We start from the raw sequence: 24813 nt of genomic DNA on the forward strand, positions 1-24813 counted from the left end.
CTGATCCCCTCTGAAATGAGCCAGCTCAGGGCCCCAAGGGCCTGGGTCAGTGGCATGTGGCAGGCATGATAAGCGTGTTGCTCAAACAGAAAAACAGTTCACTGCTGCTGGCTATACAGCGCTGTTGGGGGGTAGGGGGGTGCTGCTAGGGCATGACACGAGAGCCCCAGGGGGTGAGCTCTAAAGCTTCCAAAGGCTATGGGGTAATTTGTTATTCTAGCCACCCTGGGTGTGGTTGGTCAGAGAGGGCAGCCCAACAGGTGCTCTTCCAGCCTGATTGCTGTAAAGTGTGTGTGTGGGGGGTGGGGTGGGGGGTGGAGATACATGTCTACACAGGACCCCCTGGAAAGCTACACAGGATATGACATTGAAACCCCAACCAGTGGGTCTAAGCTGTTGGGAGGCAGCCTAGGGTCAGTGCCAGGGCCTGAGAACCTCCTGCTTCCCCACTCGCCTACAAAGTGACCACATGACACATCTTATGCATGCATGGACTGCACATTGGTTCACTTGTTGTTTAAAAACATAATTTAAAAGCATGGGCTAGCCTGAGCAGGCAGTGGCATAGTAGATAGAGTCCTGGTATGCTGAGGACCCAGGTTCAAAACCCCAAGGTCACCAGCTTAAGTACAGCTCATCTGGCTTGAGCACGGGCTCACCAATTTGAGCACAGGGTCACTGGCTTGAGCTTGGGATCATAGACATGACCCTATGGTTGCTGGCTTGAACCCAAAGTCACTAGCTTGAGCAAGGGGCCACTGGGTTGGCTGGAACCTCCCCAGTCAAGGCCCATATGAGAAAGCAATCAATGAACATCTAAAGTGCTGCAACAAGTTGATGCTTCTCCTCTCTCTCCCTCCCAGTCTGTCTGTCTCTCTCACTAAAATAAAAAGAAAGCATGGGCTGAATTCAAGGTAACCTTTTGTCATTGTGGGTATTCTCAGTCAGCAGGGGTGTGGTGGTGGAGGGTGAGGGTTTATGAAATTGAATGTGGTTTAACAACCCCCCCCCCCTTGAAAAGGATGAGGCCATGAAATTCTGACACATGCTGCAACGTGGATGAGCCTTGAGGACATGACGCGAAGTGAGATAAGCCAACACAAAAGGACGAATATTGTATGACTCCACTTACATGAGGTAATACATGAGGTAATGGATTAGCAAGAACAAGTATACTCAATGAATCAAAACGTAGATTGAGTCCATGGCCACAAGGCTCAGTTGGTTGGAGTATTGTCCTGAGGTGCAGAGGTTGCCGGTTTGATCCCCAGTCAGGGCACATATAAGAACAGATCCATGTTCCTCCCTTTTTCTCCTTCTTCTTCTTCTTCTTCTTCTTCTTCTTCTTCTTCTTCTTCTTCTTCTTCTTCTTCTTCTTCTTCTTCTTCTTCTTCTTCTTCTTCTTCTTCTTCTTCTTCTTCTTCTTCTTCTTCTTCTTCTTCTTCTTCTTCTTCTCCTCCTCCTCCTCCTCCTCCTCCTCCTCCTCCTCCTCCTCCTCCTCCTCCTCCTCCTCTTCCTCCTCCTCCTCCTCCTCCTCCTCCTCCTCCTCCTCCTCTTCCTCCTCCTCCTCTCATTAAAATCAATAAATACAATTTTTTAAAAAAAAAAGTAGATTAGAGGTTGGGGGCATATGGGAAGGGCAAATGAGGAGTTGGTGACCAATGGGGACAGAGCATCAGTTTGGGAAGATAGAGCTCTGGAGGCAGACGATGCTGCTGGTGGCACAGCAGCATGAATGTGCTGAATGACACTGAACTGCACACTTACAAATGGTTAAAATAATGAAGTTTATGTCATGTGTATTTTACTACAATAAAAAATGTATCCCTCCCCAAGAAAAGGGGGTGAGGCAAAGCTGGGTGGTGGAGCAGTGTGCACCTGCCGAGGGGCGCGGGATGGAGGGCACACCTGGGAGTTCTGACAGAGAGAAGCGTTCTGGAGAAGGGGGCTCACCCACAGGCTGTCGCCCCCTCACTGCTCCCCCTGCTGCCTCCTGCTGCCTGGCTGAGGGTTAGCAGGTTGAAAAGGTTACACCAGGGGTTCCTGCCCCCATTCCCTGACGGAACTAAAGAAACCACCTTGGATGACCCATGGCTTCCTCTCAGGGTTCCGCCTCATTTAGGAACCCCTCCCCATGGTAGTGAGGACCCTCAGCTTCAGCTCTGATCAGGAGACCCCTCTGGAAGCTCTCATGGGCTGGCAGGACATTGAGGACCCTCCAGCTCTGGTCAAGGAGCCACAGCACAGGCGGTGAGTTGGTGGGAAGGAAGCCCTGCTTTCCTAGGACCCCTGTGCCTCACCTTTCCTGCCCCCAGGGGCTGGGGTACCTGCAGTCCCCCTTGCCTTCTGAGTCACTGTTCAAACCCACCAGCCCTTCTGACAGAGCTGGAAATGCACCAAGCCCTCTGGGAAGCTATTTTTAGGATTTATCTGTGCTTTCTGATTTCTCCTCTAGATTCCATATTCTCCCACCCTCAGATCTAAAAGAGCTAAAAATTCTGGAAATCATTCATCATTCCCCCTCTCCAGGTGCTCTGGCTCCCTGGGCGGCTCAGCTTGCAGGCTGTGCCTTCACCCCCACCTTCCCACACCGCTGCCTCTTTCTCTCTCCATCCCTACCCTCAGCCTCCGGTTCCCCGCTCTACAGGCAGCAGGGAAAGCAGGCAGGCTATTTGTGTGACATCATCTTCCACTCCCTGGTCTGCTAAGAGTTACTCACTCAGGCAATCCCTACTTTGCCAGAGGAGACTGTCCAATTGCCAAGCAACCACCGTTGGCCAATCACAGAGCTTGGAGGTGATGTCATGGCAAGAGCTGATGTGGAGAGAAGCCTAGGGTACCACTAATTGAGGGAGTGAAGAAGGGAGCAGCTTGCCTCTAACTGGACTGCAGGTAAGTAGAAATGAAATGCAAATTATTTGAGGCTTTTCAGATAAAAGATAAAGAAAACCAGCAGCTTCAAAGAGGAGAAACAGCGAGGGGTTTGGCGCCTATTGTGTTGCTTTTTGGTTTAACTCAATCAATTAAACTTTGTCAAATCTCGGGAAATTGGGAGAGGAGGGGAAAATGGCCTTGACAGAGGGCTGCAGGCACGCCTTCTATTCCTGTGCTCAGGAAAGAGAGGATGAGCGGAAACTGCCTGGGTCAGATGTCCACAGTGAGTTTTTCTTCTGCATAAAAATATTTTGTTGCTGAGAAGGAAGGTGTTGCTCAGAGTCTGGCTTCCCTGGAGCTGGCTCTGACCCCCAGACGCCTTTTGAGCTAGAAGCAGCCCTGTGTTTTACATTTCCTTCCTCAGCCCCAGCTTTTCCCTCTCCCTTTCCCTTTGTATCATCCATTTCTTTTTCCTCTATCTGCACTGAGTTACTTTTTTCTCTTGGTTCTAAGGATGCAATGAGATCACCACTTCTTTCTTGCCCCGCCCTGCCCTGAAGTCAACCTGATCCTACCAACACCAGGCAGGGTGGCCGGCTGTAAAGCTGCAAACTGAGGGGACCCACAATGGCCACGCCCTGTTCCCTGCTTGTGGCCATTCCGGCTCCTCCTCGCTCCGCCTGCCACCCTCCCCTGGAGTAGAGGCACTGTCCTTTTCTCAGGCAGGACCCAGAGGGTTGACATCCACCGGCCAGCTATCCCCACATGGTGGTGCTGTCTTTGTTTTATTCCTGCCAAGAAGAGACAGTCAGGTGTGGAGGAGTCTCATTGTCCTGAAAAAGGGCAGGTCTCCAGGACCCCTTGAGAAGGCTCAGATATACTCAGGCAGCTCATGTCTGAACACCAGGGCAGGGATACCCCATGTTTCAAGACCATAAAAATAGGAGGGGTGGCCAGCAGTGGCCTGCTTGAGTCCTGCAGGGAGGGTGGGAGGTGGAGAGGGAAGGAGGGGAATTGTCTCTACTGAGGCTGAGGGCCCCTGGAGGGGGAGGAAACCCCTCCCACAGGTAGGGAGTCAGGGTGCTGGGAGAATGAGATCATCGGTCAGATGAGGAAATAATCAGAGTACAGGAGCAAGCACCGAGGAGGCCGGGGCACAAAGTCTGCCCAGCGGAGCTCGAGTCTCTCAGAGACCCTGCTCTGTCCTCCAGCTGAGCCAACCGTCCCTTGCCTCAGCTCGTCCCAAGCCCCCACCTTGCTGTCCCAGAACTATGCCTTTACTCCTCCTTGAAGCCCACTTATCACCACCAGCACCTGAACACCTATCAGAGGGCCCCAGCCCTTCTGGGACAGGTTTGGAGTAGGTGAGGATCTTTAATTGCTAAATGAATCCATCATAGAGTATTGTAGAGAGCGAGTTCCCCAACCCAAAAAGCATTCAAACAGAAATTGTATTACCACCCAGCGGGGTGGGTATAGAGGAAATTTCTGCATTATGTTGGAGACTAGTCTGGGTTACTGTTTTGCAAACTGTAGATTGAGACCAATTAGTGGATTGTGAAATCAGTTTGTGGATTTTAACTGTCTTTTTTAAATAAAATGGGCTAAAATAGTGTAAAAGAGTCAGAACATACCCCATATAGTAGAATAAATAATGTTTCCTGTACCACTTTCAGTTACATATTTTTAGTTATGTATATATTTATAAATATAAGTATATTCATGTTTATATTTCAGTCATGTATACATTTATGTTTGTCTGTGTATGTGTATGGACCAGTGACTATATATGTATATATCAGTAGCATGATATATACAACCAGATTATGATATAAAAATGTAGTTTTTTATTATGGATCTCAAGAAAAAGGTTAGAGAAACATTGGGCTGAGAGACCTTGAACTCCTTTTACTAACTATAAGACTGTAAGCCTGTGGATAAATAATTCTTACTAGACTAGACTATAAACTTCCTTTTAATTTTTTTAATTGTGGTAAAATACACATAATATGAAATTTACCATTTTAATCATTTTCCAGTGCACCATTCAGTGGCACTAAGTACATTCACATTGTTGTTCAACCATCACCACCATCTATCTTCAGAACCTTTTCAACTATTTTTATGTGTGACAGAGACAGAGAATCAGAGAGAGGGACAGATAGGAACAGACAGACAGGAAAGGAGAGCGATGAAAAGTATCAATTCTTCTTTGTGGCTCCTTTGTCTCCTTAGTTGTTCATTGATTGCTTTCTCATATGTGCCTTGACCCAGGGGCTACAGCAGAGCGAGTGACCCCTTGCTCAAGCCAGCAACCTGGGGCTCAAGCCAGCAATCCTGCATTCAAGCTGGTGAGCCTACGCTCAAACCGGAGACCCCGGGGTTTTGAATCTGGTTCTTCCACGTCTCAGTCCAATGCTCTATCCACTGTGCCACCCCCTGGCCAGGCTCAATTTTTCAAACTGAAACTTTGTCCCCATTAAACAATAACTGCCCACTCCCCTCCCCCCAGTCCATGGCAACCATCATTCTATATTCTGTCATATAAGTGGGATCACACAGTATTTGTCTTTTTTGTGACTGGCTTATTTCACTTAACACAATGTCCTCAAGCTCCACCCATGTTGTAGACTGAACGTCTTGTAAGGAGAACTGTCTTATTCATATGTGTCCTTATTACCAGGTACAAAATAAGTGCCCAGAGGTACAACTGAACCCAAGTATTGTTTTAAATGGAAAAAAAAAATTATGTCTCTTTAGGGAGATACTTTGTTCTAATGATCCATCAAAGATAGAGAAGTCTTGTGTCCTGAGCAGACTATTAAGCAGACACTCTATTTGCAGTGGGGTAATGGGAGTGTATTGAAGTTTTGTTTAATATCTAGATTTTATTTGGCTCCATAAAAGAAATCCAAGAGCCAAGCGAGGCTGGCTGCCTTCTCTCATCCAGCCAGGCCATTGGAACCACATTCAACCTACGAAACAAAAACGGGACTGCTGACGAGACTTAAATAGAGCAACAGAGACTGATGAACCAAGATCCAGAGAGAAAGGCAGCGGAACAGAAACAAGGGACATGGGGAAAAGAAGGAAGGAGAGAGAGGGAGAAAGAAAAAGAAAGAGAGAGGAGAGAGAGAATCTATATTAACCGAGCCACAGAGAAAGAAAGAAAGAAAAAAACAGGAAAATTCAGATCTTTCATGTTCTTGATTTTAAGTAATTTAATATTTAAAAATAAAAATCCTAACCAGCGGTAGAGCGTCGGCCTAGCGTGCGGAGGACCCGGGTTCGATTCCCGGCCAGGGCACACAGGAGAAGCGCCCATTTGCTTCTCCACCCCTCCGCCGCGCTTTCCCTCTCTGTCTCTCTCTTCCCCTCCCGCAGCCAAGGCTCCATTGGAGCAAAAATGGCCCGGGCGCTGGGGATGGCTCTGTGGCCTCTGCCTCAGGCGCTAGAGTGGCTCTGGTCGCAACATGGCGACGCCCAGGATGGGCAGAGCATCGCCCCCTGGTGGGCAGAGCGTCGCCCCTGGTGGGCGAGCCGGGTGGATCCCGGTCGGGCGCATGCGGGAGTCTGTCTGACTGTCTCTCCCTGTTTCTAGCTTCAGAAAAATGAAAAAAAAAAAAAAAAAAAAAAAAAAAAAAAAAATTAAAAATCCTAACCAAAGAAAGGCTTATTTTTTTCTGAACCCTTAAGATGTTATCCCTAGACCTCCTTGATATTTTTATATTATTTTCTACTTACCTGGAGATTCCCACTTGGAGGCATAGAATTCCCAGAGATTTTGAAGTCACGAGTAGTTAGAAATGAGACTTTTTTGCAGGAGGATAGAAATCTTTGGGAAATTTTTTAAATATGCAAAATGTGATTTTTATAATGCCCTGTAATTTTTATAATGTAATTTTTAAAATAACCAAAGTCTGTCCCTCTCCCTCTGCCTCTCCTTCTCTTTCTCTCTCCCTCTCTCTCAGCCCAGAAAATAAACATCCATCATGTCTAATTTAGCGTGCTTATAAAATTAAAATTTGCTATATTTAGAGACGAGATAGTCTGGAAAAGGTTACTTTTTCTGTTTTTCTTTGGGGAGGAATAAAGACCAAAAAACAATCTTTCCTGCCATTTAAAAAGCATTTTTGCAAGGTTTTTCATTTTTAGTCCCACTAAATAGACAGAAAGACAGATGTAGGTATATTAACCCCCACCCCCACATACCCATCTCCATGTTTCCCACCAAAGCTTACTGGCCTTTCCCATAAGGAAAAACAATAACCTGACAGCTGTGTGTCCACCCCTGCTGTCAGCTGGTGGTGGGAAGCAAGAGGACAGAACAGATCAGAAGCGGCAGGAGTCTGGGGTGGTTGGCCCAATTTATGACAGGGCACAAGCAACCCAGGAGTTCAAAGTACAAACCAGGAAACGTGAATCCAGAAAAAAGATCTGAGCAGCTGAGCTCAGAGATCCAGTGGGGAGGGGGAGGGGCAGAGTGCAGAATTCCAGTGGATCATGTGGGTGTCAGTGCCCAGGAATCCAGACCAGGTAGGGAGCAAGGTTTAAATCGAGAACAGTAGTTCTTGTCTACTGTTTCACTTTCCATGGTTTCAGTAACCCTTGGTCAATAGTAGTCTGAAAATATTATATGAAATCCCATAAATAAGCAATTCTTAAGTTTTAACTTGCATGGTGTTCTGAGTAGCGTGATGAACTCTCACTCTGGCCCATTCTGGCCCACCTGGGTTGAGGATCATCTCTTTGTCCAGAGTTTCCAGCTGTATTCGCTCCACACCCATTAATCACTTAGTAGCCATCCCAGTTATTAGATAGGCTGTCGTGGTACCTCAGTGCTTGTGTTCAAGTAACCCTTATTTTACTTAATAATGGCCCCAAAGGGCAAGGTTAGTGATGCTGGCAGTGCAGATATGTTAAAAGTAGCTATAAAGAGCTTCCTTTAAGTGAAAAGGTATGAATGTATAGGAGAAAACATAGGACATATAGTGTTCAGTGCTATCTGCAGTTTCAGGCATTAACTGGGGTCTTAGAGCTTATCCCCGTGGTTAAGGGAGGACCAGTGCGCATGAAACAGGTTGAAAGGCTCTGTCTGCTGATGGCACAAACACACTAGACCGCTGATACTGCCTCGGGTCTGTCTTCTGCACCTGCCGCCAAACCAGATATGTAAGGACCCAACAAGTATTCCATGAGTCCTTCCTAGAAAAAAAAAAATTACTCCACAAGTAGCCTCGCTAATTTCTTCTAGCAAATTTGTTTTTTTATCAAATCAGAGAATTCTACTACAAAAAGAATATTGATAATGGTCATGAAGAAAGAAAACACTAGAGTTTAGTCATTGTCTGATTGTAATCAAAATGCTTATAAAGCTGAATGCAACTGTGAAATATCTTGAGGCAAGGAAATACATCTGTTAAATTCATTATTGTATTCCTTCCTACTACCTCACATAGTGCAGAGAGTAGATTCTCAATATATAAAGCAATAACAGTAATTCATAACTGAAAATCCAGATCATTCTGACAAAACCATCTCATACAAAGGAAACCATTAGATACTGTTTTATGCTCAATGTAGTGAAACATAGATATAAATATTAACAAGATAAAAACAAGATGTAAAACTCACAAAGCATTGGAGAAGAATGAAAGACCAAAGAAAACAAGAGTATTGTTGTGAAAGATAAGAGTCTCCCTGTAGCATAGCTAAATGCAGGCTTGAATGCTGGCTCTGGTATGGCTACTTAGTGATCCTGGGAAGAGCACTGGTTTTCCTGGGCCCTCCGTCTCCTCATCTGGAAAAGGGTGGGAAATGAAAATGCTAAACACTCTGGCCGGATAGCTCGATTGGATAGAGCTTCATCCTAAAGCACAGTGGTTGCCAGTTCAATCACTCACTGGTCGGGGCATAGACAGGAACAAATAAACAGATGTTCCTGTCTGTCTGTCTCTCCCCCCCCCCACTTCCTCTCTCTCTCAAATCAATAAATTTTAAAAAATTGTTTCAATACTGGTAATCTCCATGGCTCCTCCCATCTAGGTCAGAGAGCTTAACATTCTGAAAATGTTTACAAGTTCTATTGCCTGTGCTCTGCACAGAAATGATTTAATTTATTACATTTGATAGGTCATGTGTGCACATTTTAACAGGGGCTTTCTGAGGCAAAGCCAGATATAAAGGAGAGCTTCATGGCGAGAATGTTAAGCACGTATGCCACCCACAGCTGAGAGGCAGATTCAGGGCAAATGAGCCTTCGTATACCCTTCAGCCACACACCGGAGGCAATCATCTGCCTTGCTTCCATTTATGCTTGGCCTTGGATTTGAGGAAGTAGCATGGGACTTTACTGGAAACAGCATGGCCTTTGATATAAGAAGACTTGGATTTGAATCCCATCTTCATTATTTTTTACTGACTTCTAGGCAAACCAAGTCACTTACCTGAACTGACCATGTGTAGAATGGGTATAATAGTATCTATTTCACAGGATTTGGGGAGAATGAAGTGGTGAAATATACATTCTCAGATCACAGATAATAAATGTAAGAAAAAAACTACAAGAAAATGCTATTAGCAGAAAGTAGCAAGATGACAGTTCTTTTCTTTGTCACATAGATGTTCTAAAATATTATGTTAATACATTTGTAATTAAACATTACATATAAAATGCATATGTGCATACATGTGCATTTGAAAGTGCCTGGTAAACTGTAAAATGCTACAAAATACTCCTAATGTTGTGACTAGAATAAGACTACACAGGCTTGTTCCAGAAGCTGATTCCTCCAAGTGCTTTGAACCCAGGACCTCGCAAAGTACCTGAGTCACAAAGCCTTGCACACCATCCAGTGACACTGAATGAAAGTCTGTGCCCCTGAGCTTTACTTCTAACATGTTGGTTCTTCTGTATATATTAACTCAAAATAAAAATAGCCCAGAAAGTGTCACCTCTGTGGATTATTTGGGGCTGTCTGTTATCCAGACTTCACTTCCCTTTTCTGGCTTGCCTCCCAACATAAACATAAATCTCAGAGCTCTGTGCTTGCCAACAGGTGACACCTCATTTTTTCCTAGAAGCACAACTAAAGCTGCATTTCTAAGGCCATTAGGTACTACTGGCTGACAGTGACTCCAGACCACGGCGCCCACCATCTCTTCCTCTTGAAGCCAGCCAGAGGGGCGTGCTTAAACAAACACCAGTCCCTCAAAGCCAATTATCACACACTGTTCTTCTTGGCTCCAATTCCCTCTGGTGTCTCACTAGCCCTCCTTGGCCTGTGCTCTGACACCCACTCCTCTCCCTTTATAACATGTTCCACGTCATGGCCGGAGAATTGCCCAAGGACCACAGAGCATCTGTGAAACTTCCAAAGGCTCCAAATTCCCACCCAGGGGACCTGTTTCACTTTTCATCATCAAAAACCCCTCTAGTTATTTTAAGACCTAGCCAAGGGCTTGGCACAGAATTAAATATTCAATAATAATTATGGAAAGAATGATATAAGATGTGGCTTCCAATCAGAGCCTCCGATCAGCATGAAGTAACCAGTCTTACTGTACAGAGAGGATATGAGTCCATGATCTGATAGGTAGCTTATGCAGCTTATTCCAGGTGAATACATAACTTCAACAGGACGTTTGTGGGGTTTTTTGTGAGAGAGCGGGGTGGGGGGGACAGACAGACAGGAAGGGAGAGAACTGAGAAGCATTAATTCTTCATTGTGGCACCTTAGTTGTTCATTGATTGCTTTCTCATCTGTGCCTTGACTAGGGGGCTACAGCAGAGTGAGTGGCCGCTTGGTCCAGCCAGTGACTTTGGGCTCAAGCCAACGGCCTCAAGGTTTTGAACCTGGGTCCTCTGCATCCCAGGCCGACGCTCTATCCACTGCACCACAACCTGGTCAGGCTCAACAGAACTTTTAAAAGACTGATAATTGGCCCGGACCTAAGAGTCATCTTCCTGTACTGCCATGGTCAGAGGGCCTGAGTCAGAACTCATTGTTTCTATGCCTTGATTCTGTGCTGAGTTCCCCTATGATCTCTGAACACTCTTGCCAGGAACTACTTTATTCAAACTACTTAGATTTACATAAGCTTCTTATCTCTCAAAAATAGTCTACATGGCAATGGACATACCCTGATGGCATTCTCCAGGCATTTCTCACAGGGACAAATAAAATGCTTGCTCACTCTGGCTGTGTGGGCACTCAGGGGCACCGTAGGAGGTCAGGTGTGCACCCAATAAATGGCCATTTGGCATCTGAGAACTGGTTACTCTTCTCTGTCAGCTCCTGATCACTGACTATATCACAGACAGCCTGAGAGTGTGGGTCACTGCTTCTGGTCATGTAAGTAAGTCCATCTGCTGTCGTGTCCATTATGCATCTCCATCTTTTTACTGCTGCTCTGGTGGCCCCCTGCGGGCTGTTCACTCACATCCTGGCCTGTGGGAGAGAAGGGGTCAGTATGAAGAGAGGCTACTGATGCTGGAACCCAGAAATTTGGACTCCGATCCTATCTCTGCCACCACCTCAGTATGATCGCAGGAACTCTGGCCCCCGGGAAGGAGGATATTGTCATTTCAGAGAGGACAATTGTTGATTGTGCGCGAATATTGCATGCCATACAAGATACTTAAACTACCTGGCTCCTGCCCACTAAAGTCCCCCAAGTACTACCCCCAGTCTAGTGACCATCAAAATGCCTCACATATTTCCTGGGAGTGAGGCTGCCTCCAGTGGCAAACCACTGGCTAGTGATGGTCAGGTCTCTCCATCTCTGACATTCTAATGTTCTAGGGGGAAACTGGGGAACCCATGAGATCCCTCTTCAGTCAATAGCCTGTTTCTAGACCTTCGCCACCAGTCACTCTCACCCCTGATCAAAACTCACTCATTCTGTGTCTCATCTCCTAATGGCCTCAAATCTCTGCCTGGTGGGACAATCACTAATCAGTTGTGCCAATTATGCTAGCAGTTCAGTTCATTAGGAAAGCAAATGTGTGATTATTTGTATTTCCACATACAGACTCTTAGATGTTGGAGCTGGGGGAAATGTATGGATCAGTGCAGGAAAATGGTGCTGGGTGGGCTGCCAACAGTGCAGGGTTTAACTTGTTCCAGGCAGGTCCTCAACATTTACTGCCTAGTCTCAGCTTTTGCCTTCCCTTCCTCACCTTTCCCCCAAGAGCATGCTGCCAAATGAATCTTTTTGCACTAGGAGTATAACCTAGTGCAAAGACAAAGCCAGGCTTCAGAATGAAAATCCCAGCTCTAACCCTTGCTCCCTGTAGGACATGGTGCAATTAACTTGACTCTGCTGAGCTCCTATCTCTTCATTAGAAAAAAACCTCAGAGAATAAACTGAGATAATGTCTGTGGTTTTCTGGGTACAAATCTAGCATCACCATTTTCTCTCTCCTTATTCAAAAGATGTCAGTGGCTTCCTACAGAATAGAAGATAAAGAACAAACCCTTACCCTGGCCTGGAGGTCTCTGATCTTTCTCTTCCTATTCTAGCAATCAGTCCCAATGTACCCTGAATGCAGCCCAATGGGCCACCTCTGACCTCTGGTAAACTCAGTCACACAGCCATCACATGATCAAGTCCCAAAGCCATTGCAAGATTAGAGGTATTGCAGAAACTAAATGCATAATAACCCATCACACTCTCGTTTTTAGCATCTGAAGCTTGAGTCACTCTCAACACCTGCTATACTGGATCATAACTGACAGTCCAGGGACAGGGTTGCCTGGAGTGGCCCCGCCTCTTGTCAAAAGTTCTTGACTACCTGGCCAGGCAGTGGCACAGTGGCTAGAGTGTCGGCCTGGGACTCTGAGGACCCAGGTTCAAAACCCCGAGGTCGCCAGCTTGAGCGCAGGGTCTCTGGCTTGAGTGTGGGATCATAGACATAACCCCATGGTCACTGGCTTGAGGTCAAAGGTTACTGACTTGAGAGAGGAGTCACTGGCTCTGCTGGAACCCCCTAGTCAGGGCATGTATGGGAAAGCAATTAATGAACAACTGGAGTGGCGCAACTAGAAGTTGATGCTTCTCTTTCTCTCCCTTCCTATCTGTCTGTCCCTATCTGTCTCTCTCTCCTTCACTTAAAAAAAAAGTGGGGACAAACACTGGGCAGAAGGCCACTGTCCTGAGCTCTAGCTCTGGTTCTGTAGTTGCCAAGTGAGCTATTGTGACACATCAGCCTTCAGTTGAAGGCCCCTTTGATCTTTGCTACTATTGACTGTGGTCGGTTTGCTGGTCTTCCTTAGGCTACCCAAGGCCTGATAGTGGCTTCTGCCTTAACAGAAAACACATAAGGAGTCTATGGGAAGCCTAGAGGTTTGCCTCAGCGTGGGGTTTTGTCTTATGATGCTCTGATGTCTGATGTCCTCCCTAGAATTTCCCACGGATGAGCCTGACCTCATGGACTCATGCTTATTCTGGCCTCCATTATCTCTTAATCTTCATCCTAGCTCCTGCATTTCCTGGCAATCTGTTCTCTGACCTTGGGCAATAACACCCTAACTGCTCCCTTTTTGACAGTCCCAGGACAGACCTGGTGACCCCACTCCATCACTGGTATTACAGGCATGACAACATGACCCAAACAACCAAGCCAGTTAGCAGATCCCACAGCACTGTGAGAAGCTTTTAGCTCCTAGGCCTCTAGGACTAAGGCTGGTTTGTAGGCCTTGGGGTTGACTGAACATGCCCAGGAGCATGGCCTGGTGGCACGCATCTTAGCTGGTGCCCAGGAGCATCTTAGCTGGTGTCTAAGATGGGAGAACAGAGGCTTGGAGCCTCTTCAGAGCTGTTCTGAAGGGCCTCCAGGCTGTAGTTGACCTCATTAGAACCACCAAGCGGTGTACTTCAATCTGAGTCCAACCCATATGACAACCTGAGTTCTCAGAGACAGGCTGAATGCTGAGAGGGAGCATGTCCAGCCCCACCCAACACTGATGCCACAGGTTAATTAAGGGTAAAGTCGGGCTCCCTGCTGTGGCTACCACCAGCCAATGGCCTAGGGCGCCTTTGCATTGCTGAACCCTTCAGAAGAGTCAAGCCCTACTCACTGCCCCCTTATGTTCTTTCTCAGAATGTTCCAAGGGCAGCAACATTTGGGGCTTGAGTGCAACAAAAATGACATGACTATCAGTACAAAAGCTCATAAGGACCCCATGTACCCACAGGTGCATGTACCAGGTTTATCTTGAGGAAAATATCAGACCTTGTAGAAACACTGGTAGATGAGATAAGGTCAAGGAATCGTGAGTTTGAGCCCTGGCTGGCACTCACTGAATGTATCGGTTTCCTGTGGCTGTTGGAACAAATTACCGCAAACCTAGTAGCTTAAAACAACAGAAATTCATTCTCTTACAGTTCTAGTGTCCAGAAGTCCAAAATCAAGGTGTCAGCAGTACCATACTCCCCCCAAAGACTCTGGTGGCTTCAGGCATTCCTTGGCTTATGGCAGCATCACACCAGCTCTGCCTCCATCTTCACATGCCCTTCTTCTCTGTGTGTCTCTGCTTTGTATGTCTCTTATAAGAACACTTATCATTAGATTTAGGTGCTACCCAGATAATATAGAATGCTCTCATTTTGAGATCTTTAACTTAGTTAAATCTATAAAGACCCTTTCCAAATAAAGTTACACTTACAAGTTGCAGGGGTTAGGACTTGGATATACCTTACTGGAAGACACCATTCAACCCAACACACAAGTTTTTAAGTGATCTTAAAAACTTCGCAGCCTTTCTGAGCCTCAGATCCCACATGTACAAGAAAGAGATGGCATTTCCTAAGTCACAGGGTTATTATGAAAATTAAAGTGAATGCATTTGTCACATAATAGATGGTCTACAAATACACATTTTTAGTTATGCCAAGTGCAACCCTGTGAAACTGAGTGCTCTCAGTTACAAACCCCTTGGCCATGAGTACCTTGTCCATCTCGAGGTTCATCTGTGCCTTGCCCTGCTTTTCCTTCTCTAACTCTCTGATCTATGTTTCTACCTGGCTCTTCCTTCTCTGCCTCTCTGACCTGTGTTCTCTACCTGGTTCTTCCTTTTCTTAAACTCTGAGCAGCACAGTATCATCCATAGAAATGTAGAAAGCACTTATTACATATTTTAATTAAATCATATCTTCAGGCCAGACTGACTTTTCCTGAGTCCCCAGCGCCATTGAAGAATGAGAAGTTAACATCTAGTCCCTCCACTGCCCACAAGGAAGAGATGACAAGTCAGAAGACCTGGATCTTAGAACCAGCTCTACCTCCAGCTAGCTGTGTGACCTTAGCCAAAAGTCTTAACTTCTCTGAGCCCCAGATTCTTCATCTGAAAGTGAAGTTGATGATGTCCTTCTTGTAAGCCTAGCCCAACCTTGTGCAAAGATCAACTGGGATATGTGGGTGACAGAAACTGTAACTTGTAAAGTGCTTTATAAGTGTAGGGTCTTAATTATCATTGTCACCTCATGATAAGGGACAGGGTTCCTGACTCCAGGTATCTGCTCCTATAGAAAAGCCCAGCTCAGTTCCCCTTTTTTCCCCAGGGCATCATTCTCTGTCTCCCCTTCACCCATTTGCCCAGGGTAAAGACCGAGGCTGCTCACTCACTCCACCAGTGGCCTTCACAGTCAGCCGGGATTGAGCAGAGATTGTGTAGAATGGAGGCTCATGTCCAGGGATGTCGCATCCAGGCACTCAGGCCCCCCTCCCTGTTCAGGGAGTCACTGGTACTGTCAGGGTCAGCTTGACTTCGAGGAGAGAGGCCCATTGTGCTGCACGGGCGGGGTTGGGGAGGACTGGTGGGGCCTCTGACTCCAAAGCATGAGGAGAAGATGCGGGAATAGAGCACTTTGAGGCCGGCTGACTTGGCTTCAAATCTCCATTCTTTTACTCTCTAGCCACATCAACCCTCGAATCTCCATTTCCTCATCTGCAAATAGGGCATGACGGTCCTTGCAGGGCTGATGAAAAACAGAGGTAACGCCTCAAGCAGGCATGTGGCATCTGCTACCCACCCTGATGAAAAACGCCAGGCATGGAAACTAGCATTTATTAAGCACCTCGTGTTTGCTGGATGCTTTACTTAGACTTTTCTCATCTAATTTGTACAACTCTGTACAGAATAAGGATCGGAAAGCAAGTTTAAATATGTGAAGTGACCAGTGACCACTGGTCAGAGAAATGAAGTCTGAGTTTGACTCCACGCTGGTTGAGCCCCAAACAAGAACTGAGCCCACTGCTCCTTGTACTCCTTGTACTGGCTGGGACAGGCAGGGGAGCCCCTGCCTGTCCCAGCCAGTACAAACCTTGGTCCCCATTAAGGAAGGAAAGGGGTTCTAGGTCAGTCTGAGTCCTTTGTCTTGTGAGGATGCTAGCAGGTAAGCTGTTGGCTCAGCCCACCCTCTGCTGGCACGGGGACCACTGAGGACGGCTGTATCAGTTAGGGTTCTCCAGCGAAACAGAACCAATAGGACATATATAGATCCATAGAAAGAGATTTGTTATGAGTGGTTGGCTCATGCAATTACGGAGGCTGAGAAGGCCCACAATCTGCCATCTATAAGCTGGAGGCCCGAGAGAGCTGGTGGTGTGATTCAGTCCAGTCAAAGGCCTGAGACCCAGGAGCTCCTGTGTCTGACGGCAGGAGAATACAGGGTTCCCACTTCAAGCAGAGAGAGCGGATTCGCCCTTTTCCCACCCTTTTGTCTGACTTATGTAGGATTGTTGTGTGCTGCTAACACCAGAGGTCCCTGCGTGGCTCCCCAGGCCTCACACAGAGTGTAGAGTCATGTCTCTGTGCTCCAGAATAATCCCGCAAATGGACTGCCATCTCCGCACTAACTACATTTTGAAGACGTCATTCCTTAATAATGTTTGTTCTTCTGTAGTCTGGAGTTGTCTTAAGAGGGGTCAAGGAGTGCGTAGGACAGTGATTCCTGGGAGAGGGAGTGAGAGGGCACCTGGAGAGGTATTTACCTGGAGAGGTATTTTGACATCTTCTGTCTAATTCCCTCTCATTCATATCAGAACAGATCATTGGGAAGCTCTGGGTGGGTATAAGGAGAAATTCATAACAGTTACTCTGTGAACATCTCCCAGGTAATTGTGACTTGGGGTTTGTCTCAACCTCACCCTTGCTTTGGCTGTGCAGGGAGAAAGACGGACACCCCTTAATCCATACAGTTTTGGAAGACCCATATCTGCATACTCAGGGGGCTTGAGACTGGGAAACCAATTATAAAACCATCATGGGTGCCTGGAAACTGAACCTAACTGGGCTGATGTGGAAGCGGTTGGTGTTTGGGAAAGGGAGAGTGGGTACGGAGACGGCCTGGAGTAGGGAGCAGACCAGGCACCGCCCGGGATTCCCTCCCTGCTTAAATAAATACCTGCCTTGTGCAAATAACTTGTCAGCAGTAAAATACAAAACCTCTCTCTTTTTTTAGATTTGTAAGAGCATCCTGAGCTGGTGACAGACGTACTCTGTGACTTTTGGGAGGATCCAGCTCTCACTCTCCAGAAAACATGACCCTTGCTGGTAGGTACCAAACTGTTGATGTGACGGGGCACTGCAGCACAGGGCGTTTCTGCGCATGCACAGATGTACTTACCTGTGTGCAGAAGGTAAAGGAATTGCCCCCAGGGTTACAAGAGGTTATCTCCAGGTGGTGGCTGGGAGCACAGCTGAGCTCTTCCTCCTTTTGCTCTTCTGTGTGTGTGCTTTAAAAACTTTTTACAATGCACATGGGTTATTTTTTGCAGCCAATTATGTTTTCAGTTTTTAAGAGGAAATGAGGAGGAGAGTGCCCTGGCACTGCTCTGGGCATTAGCTGAGAGCTGAGAGAGCCAGAACATGCCTGGGCTTAAGATAAGTCACATTGGTCCCAAGAAGGTGCAGGGGCCAGGGTATGCCAGACCAGGGTGGGGCTGGGCTCTGGTTTGTAACCTTCCAATTTTCAAACCCTCCTCAGACACAGAAAGACTAGACAGTGGTAGGGGCACCACTCTAGCTCTCAGGGACACCAGCCCTTCTAGCTGTGACCACCGCACAGGGAAGACCAGGGAAGGCTCACAGCCTGGCCTCGCCACCCAGTGAGGGGCAGGAGCAGAGGGATGGAGGTAGGCTTCTTTAGCTACTTCTTTACCTGCAGTGTTTCCAGGAAAGCACTGCTTGGGGCAAAAGAAATGGAGAGTCCTGGGCAAGTATGGGGAGATAAGGAACTCGGCCCAGGGTGCTTGGCCGTGTGGGGCAAAGACACCAGTGCGCAGGGCAGCACCTGGCAACATTTTGCATTGGGCACTAGGAGGGGAGATGAGGGACCAAGGAGAAGGTGGGATCATCTGAGTGCTCTGGAAAGCTCAGGTTCTGGTAGGTGGACAGAATTAGATCTGATCACACACAGGAATCCTAAACAGGGCTGCTTGGGGCAAAGGGGGCTGGATTCCCGAGCCATGGGGTGGGTCTGGGTGCCTCTGCAGAGCCCGGGGATGCCCGGCTGCTTGGACATCCGGACCCACCCGGATGCTGACCTTCAGACTAGGAGAGGGTGTCCATCTTCACCTACTGGTGTTTCCACAGCCTACAAAGAGAAGATGAAGGAGCTCCCGCTGGTGTCATTGTTTTGCTCCTGTTTCCTGGCTGATCCCCTAAATAAGTCATCCTATAATTATGAAGGTAAGTGAGGGCCTCCGGAGAAAAAGTCACGGGTGGAGAGCTTCTGTGGCTTGTATCCATGAGAACAGCACCCCCACCCAGTTTTCTGAACTTCTCCTCTCTACATCACCTCTCCCCCCAGAGCCAATAAAATCACCACAGTGGATTCTGAGGGTCTGAGCACCATGTGAAGGCAGAGTGGGCCTGGGCCTGGGCCTGGGAGAGTAGACAGCAGCTGAAGGTCTGAGTCAGACCCTGTGCAGGGGGCTCCTGATCTTAGCTTTCGTTCATTCCCTTAACAAATGCAAAGGGGAAGCAGAGATTGTGCCCTTGGGGGACACCTAGACTAGAAGAGGAGGCAAGACCAGTGTAAATCATTAGAATCCGTGGTCACCAAGTGTCCTCTGGGAAAGGTAGAGAGTCCAGAGGTGGGAGAGGACTTTCCCCCGTAGCCACCCAGGGAGGCTCTGTGATAACCATGCTGACGGGTCCCAGGACATCATGTCCTAGGATGCTGGCAGGCACACATCCTGATTGGGTCACCTCTTAATTTCCTGGGGGTTAAAAGGAAGGGATGGGTCTGGTCTGGAAATGAGAGGTGAGGGTGTTTTGGTTACCTGAGATTGTTTTTTTCTGTTGTTTAGGCTGGTGTGGGAGACAGTGTAGGAGGAAAGATCAAAGCCAGCGGAAAGACAGTGCTGACTGGAGAGAAAGAAGAGAGCAGGGTAGGAGGGAGAGGGGGGGAGAGGTGGCAACAGGCTGAAACATCAGATTGGTAGCAGGACAAAGAGTAGAGGAGCAGATGGGTGGTGGGTGGTGGGTAAGTACACCACTGTTGGCCACCATAGATGACAATTTGAGCAAGAGCTCAACTATGGGAGGAGCCTTATGGCAGAAGCAAAAGCAGTCTTTACCGCCATTATAAGAAACCACATATTCTGGGACCTTAAACTTGGAGCCCAAGACCTCACTGTAACTCCAACCTCCAGCCCTATCAGAGCCCATTGACCTTAGGTACTGCACTGAGGACAGACCAAGCACCTTGGTCACTGGTTTGTCTTGGGCACCCAGGTCTCCTCCATATGTGTGCATGCATGTCTCCTTTCTGGGTGCCCGTGTGGTCTTCAAGGGGTGAGCAGCCTGTTCCTCTCCCTGCAGCAGACACGGTAGACCTGAACTGGTGTGTAATTTCTGACATGGAAGTCATCGAGCTGAACAAATGCACTTCAGGCCAGTCCTTTGAAGTCATCCTGAAGCCGCCCTCCTTTGATGGGGTGCCCGAGTTCAATGCCTCCTTACCCAGGCGGAGAGACCCGTCGCTGGAAGAGATACAGAAGAAACTAGAAGCCGCTGAAGAGCGACGGAAGGTCAGTGCTGTTCTTTCTTCCTTCCATCTCCACAGGAGGGAGAAGGAGATGAAGAAGACAGGTGGTGGCTTGGAGTTGGAGTCAGGTCACTACCAACCTACAAATGTTTAGGCAGCACTTCCTACATGCAGGGCAGAGAATGAGGTATCATTGGCAGGAACAAAGAAGGAAAAGTCCCTGGTCTCTAAGAGCTTACAGTTTGGAGGGATACGGCACTGCATTACATACAGCCCTCCAAGAGGTAGCCTTATATACACAGCGACAAGAGTAAAACATTGACAAACACTAGGGAGTTAGGAAAAAACTAGACAAGTAAACAAAGGACACTTTAATTGGGGGAGGGGAGGAAGGTCATAGTGTGGTATACTTCCACCCCCTGATGTGCCTGCTGTGTTTTCTCTTGATTCTTATGGCTCAACTCTGATGTTATTTTTATGTAAGTTTTTCTTCATCCTTCAAGCAGAAAACAATCGTCTCCTCCCTTGAATTCCTATAGCACGTCTTCTCTACCTCTTCAGGCATATGTTTCACGCTAATCTGGGTTTGAGTTATTTATGTATCTCTACTAGATCTTTTCCCCCAAGTTGCTAGAATAGTGCCTGGTATATAGTGTATGGTTATTTAGTATTTGTGAATGAGTGAATGAATGAATGAATGCCATGAGGAAAAGAGAACCGAGGGTATGGTGAGAGAATCCAGAAAGTATCTTGCTTTCTGCTAATAGATCAGGGACCAGACTCAGGGAAGCATGTGTTCTGGGTGTGGAGCTTTTAAGTCATGACAGTAAAAATACCCCCAGCATGCTCACCTTCAAAGGTCCCTCTCTCCCTTTGTGGATCCCTAGTACCAGGAAGCTGAGCTCCTGAAGCACCTGGCGGAGAAACGGGAACACGAGCGGGAAGTGATCCAAAAAGCCATCGAAGAAAACAACAACTTCATTAAGATGGCTAAAGAAAAGCTGGCCCAGAAAATGGAATCCAATAAGGAGAACCGGGAGGCCCACCTTGCTGCCATGTTGGAACGGCTGCAAGAAAAGGTAAGTGGTCTCCAATCAGAGAAGAGACTCCTGGGATACTCTCTTTCTTTCATGGCACATAGCATGGACCTCTATATCATTTCAGAAAGCAAGCAGCCTCGGGCAGAAACAGGTATATTTCTGTTAGGCTGGGTCCTTAATGAGTTCCAAGGGATGGTTTGGAAAGTCATATGCAAGAAACACAAAATGGGCTTTGGAATTCCTTGGGGGACATGTTGCACAGCTAGACAGTTGAAATTTCTCATTGTCTCAGGGGTATTAGACCTCTTATCATCTAAAGAGTGCAGGCCTAATGCAAGGGAGGAGGGGTAAACAAGCAGCTGTACACTCCTAGCTTCATCCTTGAATGGACCAATTCAACTCAATGAAAGGTGCTGACTTGAGCTCTTGGCTCTAGGCCAAGGGCATGATGGCCTGTGCTGCTCATTAAGCAGGAAACATGATTCTTTCCAACTCTCTTGATATGGACCAAGGGAGTCATGGGTCTTTCCAATATGCTGCCTTTTGTCAATAAACCAAATGGTGTCACCTAAATATGAGAAACGTGAGGGGCTGGGGTTGGTCTCACGTGTCAGCAGAATACAGCCCATTCTGCTGAGAACACGCTGGCCTCATTTCCCGAGTCTCACGGCTGCCCCAGTTTCTCCTGCAGCTCCTGGGAGAGCTCCAGCTCTGTGTTTTATTTCCAGGAGCCGCCTGCTGCGCGGTGACTCCCGGAACCCGATCGGTGGCCTCGTCCCATGGTGAGCAGCGTGGTCCCCGCTCCTTTCTGTCCATCACCTAGAGCCTCAGGCCTTCACATCAGCTACCAGAAAGACTTAATTTCTGCACAGGGAATCTGAATGTTGCATATGTCCTGCAGCTGGCCAGCAGATGGCAGCCCCTCCGCTCTTAAACTCCATCTTTCTGATGGCGTATAGCAAGGCCTCCGCCAAGTACCAGATAGGAGTAAAGTGATCTTGTCTCATTTCAGCCCTCCTCAGTTATTGAGGGATGGCAAGGAGCAAACTCCTGCAGGATAAAGAATCTAGGATAAGGATACGAGAGCATGGGCTCTCAGGCCAACTCCAGAAGAAGTGATTGAGGCTAGAGTATTATTATATGATATTTAAAAGAATGTCCAACACTTTTATTTCATCAGACCCCTGTTCTCACAACCAGTCCATGAGGTGAGCAGGGCAAATGTTATCTTTATCTTGCCAATGAGGAAACCATGTCAGAGAAAGTTAAGTGACTTCCCAGTGTCACACAGCCATTAAACAGTGGTGCTGGGCCTAGAACCCAGCTCTTTGGCTGCACGTCCAGGTGGCTCCTTCAATACTTGTTTTAGGGAGACCAGCCGCCAGTTGTCCTGCTGGCCTTTTGTCAGAGAGGAGGCCATCAGAGGCCAAGAAAAAGGAGTCCAGAAACCTGGGGCTCTGCCCAGTGGGTTGAGCTGAGCATGGAGGTCGATGCTGAGACTGGAAAGACTCAGGCTCTGAGGCAATAGCTGTGGAGGTCGGGTAAGACTCAGAGCAGCAAGGTGTCGGAACAGACATTCCACTGGGCCTCACTCCTCTGGGATCTTGACCTCTATTCCTCCTTGCCCACCAGGGAAGGCAGGAGATCGGTGTGTAGTTTCTGCCCTGGCTCAGCCCAAGGACACCTTCAACAGTGCCTTTGTATTTGTGTGGGTCATCAACCACCTGCACCAGACTCACCTGGTGTCAAGTTTAACACTACAGATACATGGTTTCTACCCTAGACCTACTCATGCTGGCTTTCTAGGAACGGGGTCTGAGGACCTGCAGTTTAACAAGCTTCCTGGGTCGCACTGACACACGTAGCAAGGTTGAGATCCACTGCCTCAGATGCACCACTCCCCATCCTTTCCCTGGGACCATGGAAAATTCTAGGGCCCCTCCAGGGACAGATTTAGTAGTTTAAGGTATGTTCTGGGAACCTCAACTGCCTCCATTTGCCTGCTCCAGGCTGATTCTCGATATCTGGATGTGATGGTATCGAGAGGGGTGGCAGGGTCCATGAATGAACACCAGCTATGTGCAAAGCGCCATAGGGGAAATTGAGAGATGCAGAAGAGAGCAAGGCATGCTCCCTGCCCACAAGGAAGTCACCCAAGAGCGGCCTTGGATCTTTGCACAATGAATGAGTTATAATGATAAACTCTAGTGGTAAACACTAAAAATCGCAGAATTCTAGAATTGAACGAGCTTCCCACACATGTCTCTCTCTTTAAAGACCGGAGAACTGAGGCCTGATCAGCAAAGTAAGTTGGTCAAGGTCACATAGCTAATGGGCCTTTGAAGTCAGCTCCCATCTTTTGTTGATTGTGCTGTGAAACAAAAGAGGGTTCTCTTAATACATTTATATGACAGCTCGCCTTTTGGATTTGGATAGTATTTCCAAAAATTCCTCAGTCTATTTATACTTAAAGAGCCCCCATCTTCCACCAATTGGGTTAGACAAATCTCATAAGGAGACAGGAAATAAAAGTGGCAGTCAAGTTGCATGGGCATAGGGGACACCTTCAAGGGGGCACATCTGTTCTGCCTGTTCCTCTACCAGTTACCTTGAGTGGCTGCTTATCTTAAGTCAAGTAGCATACTCAGTGCAAACCCCAGGATGGCCAGGTGAGGGAGGGAGAGGTGGGTGGGCACTGGGGTCACCGTGAGGTGGGTCCCCTAGAAGGTTGGCCCCAGTCAGTGAGCTCCCTGGTGTTACACCAACAGGCTCACTCACCTGCTTTCTGCCAGTCTCACCTGTCACGTTCTGTCCCTTCTCAGGACTCCCTGACACCCTGCTCTTCACTTCCGGCGGTGGCCATTCTTTGGGTTCGCTTGTCCCTCCCTCTATCCCCCGGGTGTGACCTACCCCTTTTCCTCCCTTCCTTCCCAGGACAAGCACGCAGAAGAGGTGCGGAAAAATAAGGAGCTGAAGGAAGAGGCCTCCAGGTAAAGTCCAGAGGCCAAAGAAGTTTCCAGAACAGCCGACAGCTCCAGCAGCTCCGCGGTTCCGAGGCAGCCTCGCCGCCGCCGGCTGCCCTCGCAGCACTGGGGTTTGGGGGGTGGGGGGGCCAGGGGTGTTCCCTCTGCTTTCAGTGTTTGTACATGTAAAGAATTGACCAATGAAGCCATCCTATTTGTTTCTGGGGAACAATGATGGGGTGGGAGAGGGGAGAGGAGAGAGAGAGAGAGAAAAAGAGATGGAGGAGGACTCATGGACATTGCAACCCTGCCCACTGTAGACTCAGGTCAAGTTCTCAGTTTATCTTGACCATGAGCGTCCAGGCACCATGTTGAGGGAAGCTAAAGACAGAGCAGAGCCTGACTGAAGGGCAGAGGCCTGGGTGGGGAAGTAGCTGCAGGCTGTGGCCGGAGAAGCCCAGCCAGGGGGTGGGGCCCAGAGGTGTTGCGTCAGCCCTGCAGCAGGTGGGATGTGGTCTGAGTGTGTGTGTGTTAACCATCATCTTTTGATCATCATGACCAATGAAACATCTATTCCAAGTCTCCAGTTCTTTATTTTGTGAATTGGTTCATTGACTGATAGAATGTTCTTGAATTTGGCTCCCACCACCAGGTGCCCCTTTTGTTCCTTAGTTTGACCATCAGTGCATCTGAGATGGTGGGTTGGGTTGAAACATGCCAGCCTTTGGCATAACTGAAAAGTTTGTTGCTTCTTGTACCTCCCCCCTCTTTCTCCTCCTCTCCTTGTCCTCCTTTTTGTGAGCTGTCCCTTATTGGATTCAGTGCACTGAATTGAGGAGAAAAGAAATCCAATCTTCCTTTCTATGGATTGACTTTCTAATATGGCCCCCAAGATGCATAGTAAGAAGCAAGTCCTCCCCAATTTGGGGGTGTGGGAT

General features: G+C 47.7%; 1 protein-coding gene across 4 annotated transcripts; it reads left to right on the forward strand.

Annotated features, from left to right (window-relative positions):
* Window positions 1-2836: 2836 nt before the first annotated feature.
* STMN4 (stathmin 4) lies at window positions 2837-24457 on the forward strand. 4 transcript variants are annotated; one of them, XM_066341461.1, is made up of 8 exons: window positions 2837-2892; window positions 17341-17432; window positions 18474-18569; window positions 19193-19273; window positions 19707-19915; window positions 20760-20951; window positions 21641-21694; window positions 23847-24457. In XM_066341461.1, the coding sequence occupies exons 2-7, from the start codon at window positions 17420-17422 to the stop codon at window positions 21659-21661; spliced, it is 612 nt and encodes a 203-aa protein (XP_066197558.1). In that variant the 5' UTR covers window positions 2837-2892; window positions 17341-17419; the 3' UTR covers window positions 21662-21694; window positions 23847-24457. The 4 variants fall into 4 exon arrangements, with proteins under 4 accessions (XP_066197558.1, XP_066197549.1, XP_066197576.1 ...); XM_066341452.1 differs by lacking the exon at window positions 21641-21694; XM_066341479.1 differs by lacking the exon at window positions 19193-19273.
* The last annotated feature ends 356 nt before the right edge of the window (window positions 24458-24813 follow it).

This window comes from Saccopteryx leptura, chromosome 1, assembly GCF_036850995.1.
Source record: "Saccopteryx leptura isolate mSacLep1 chromosome 1, mSacLep1_pri_phased_curated, whole genome shotgun sequence".
Taxonomy (NCBI): Eukaryota; Metazoa; Chordata; class Mammalia; order Chiroptera; family Emballonuridae; genus Saccopteryx; species Saccopteryx leptura.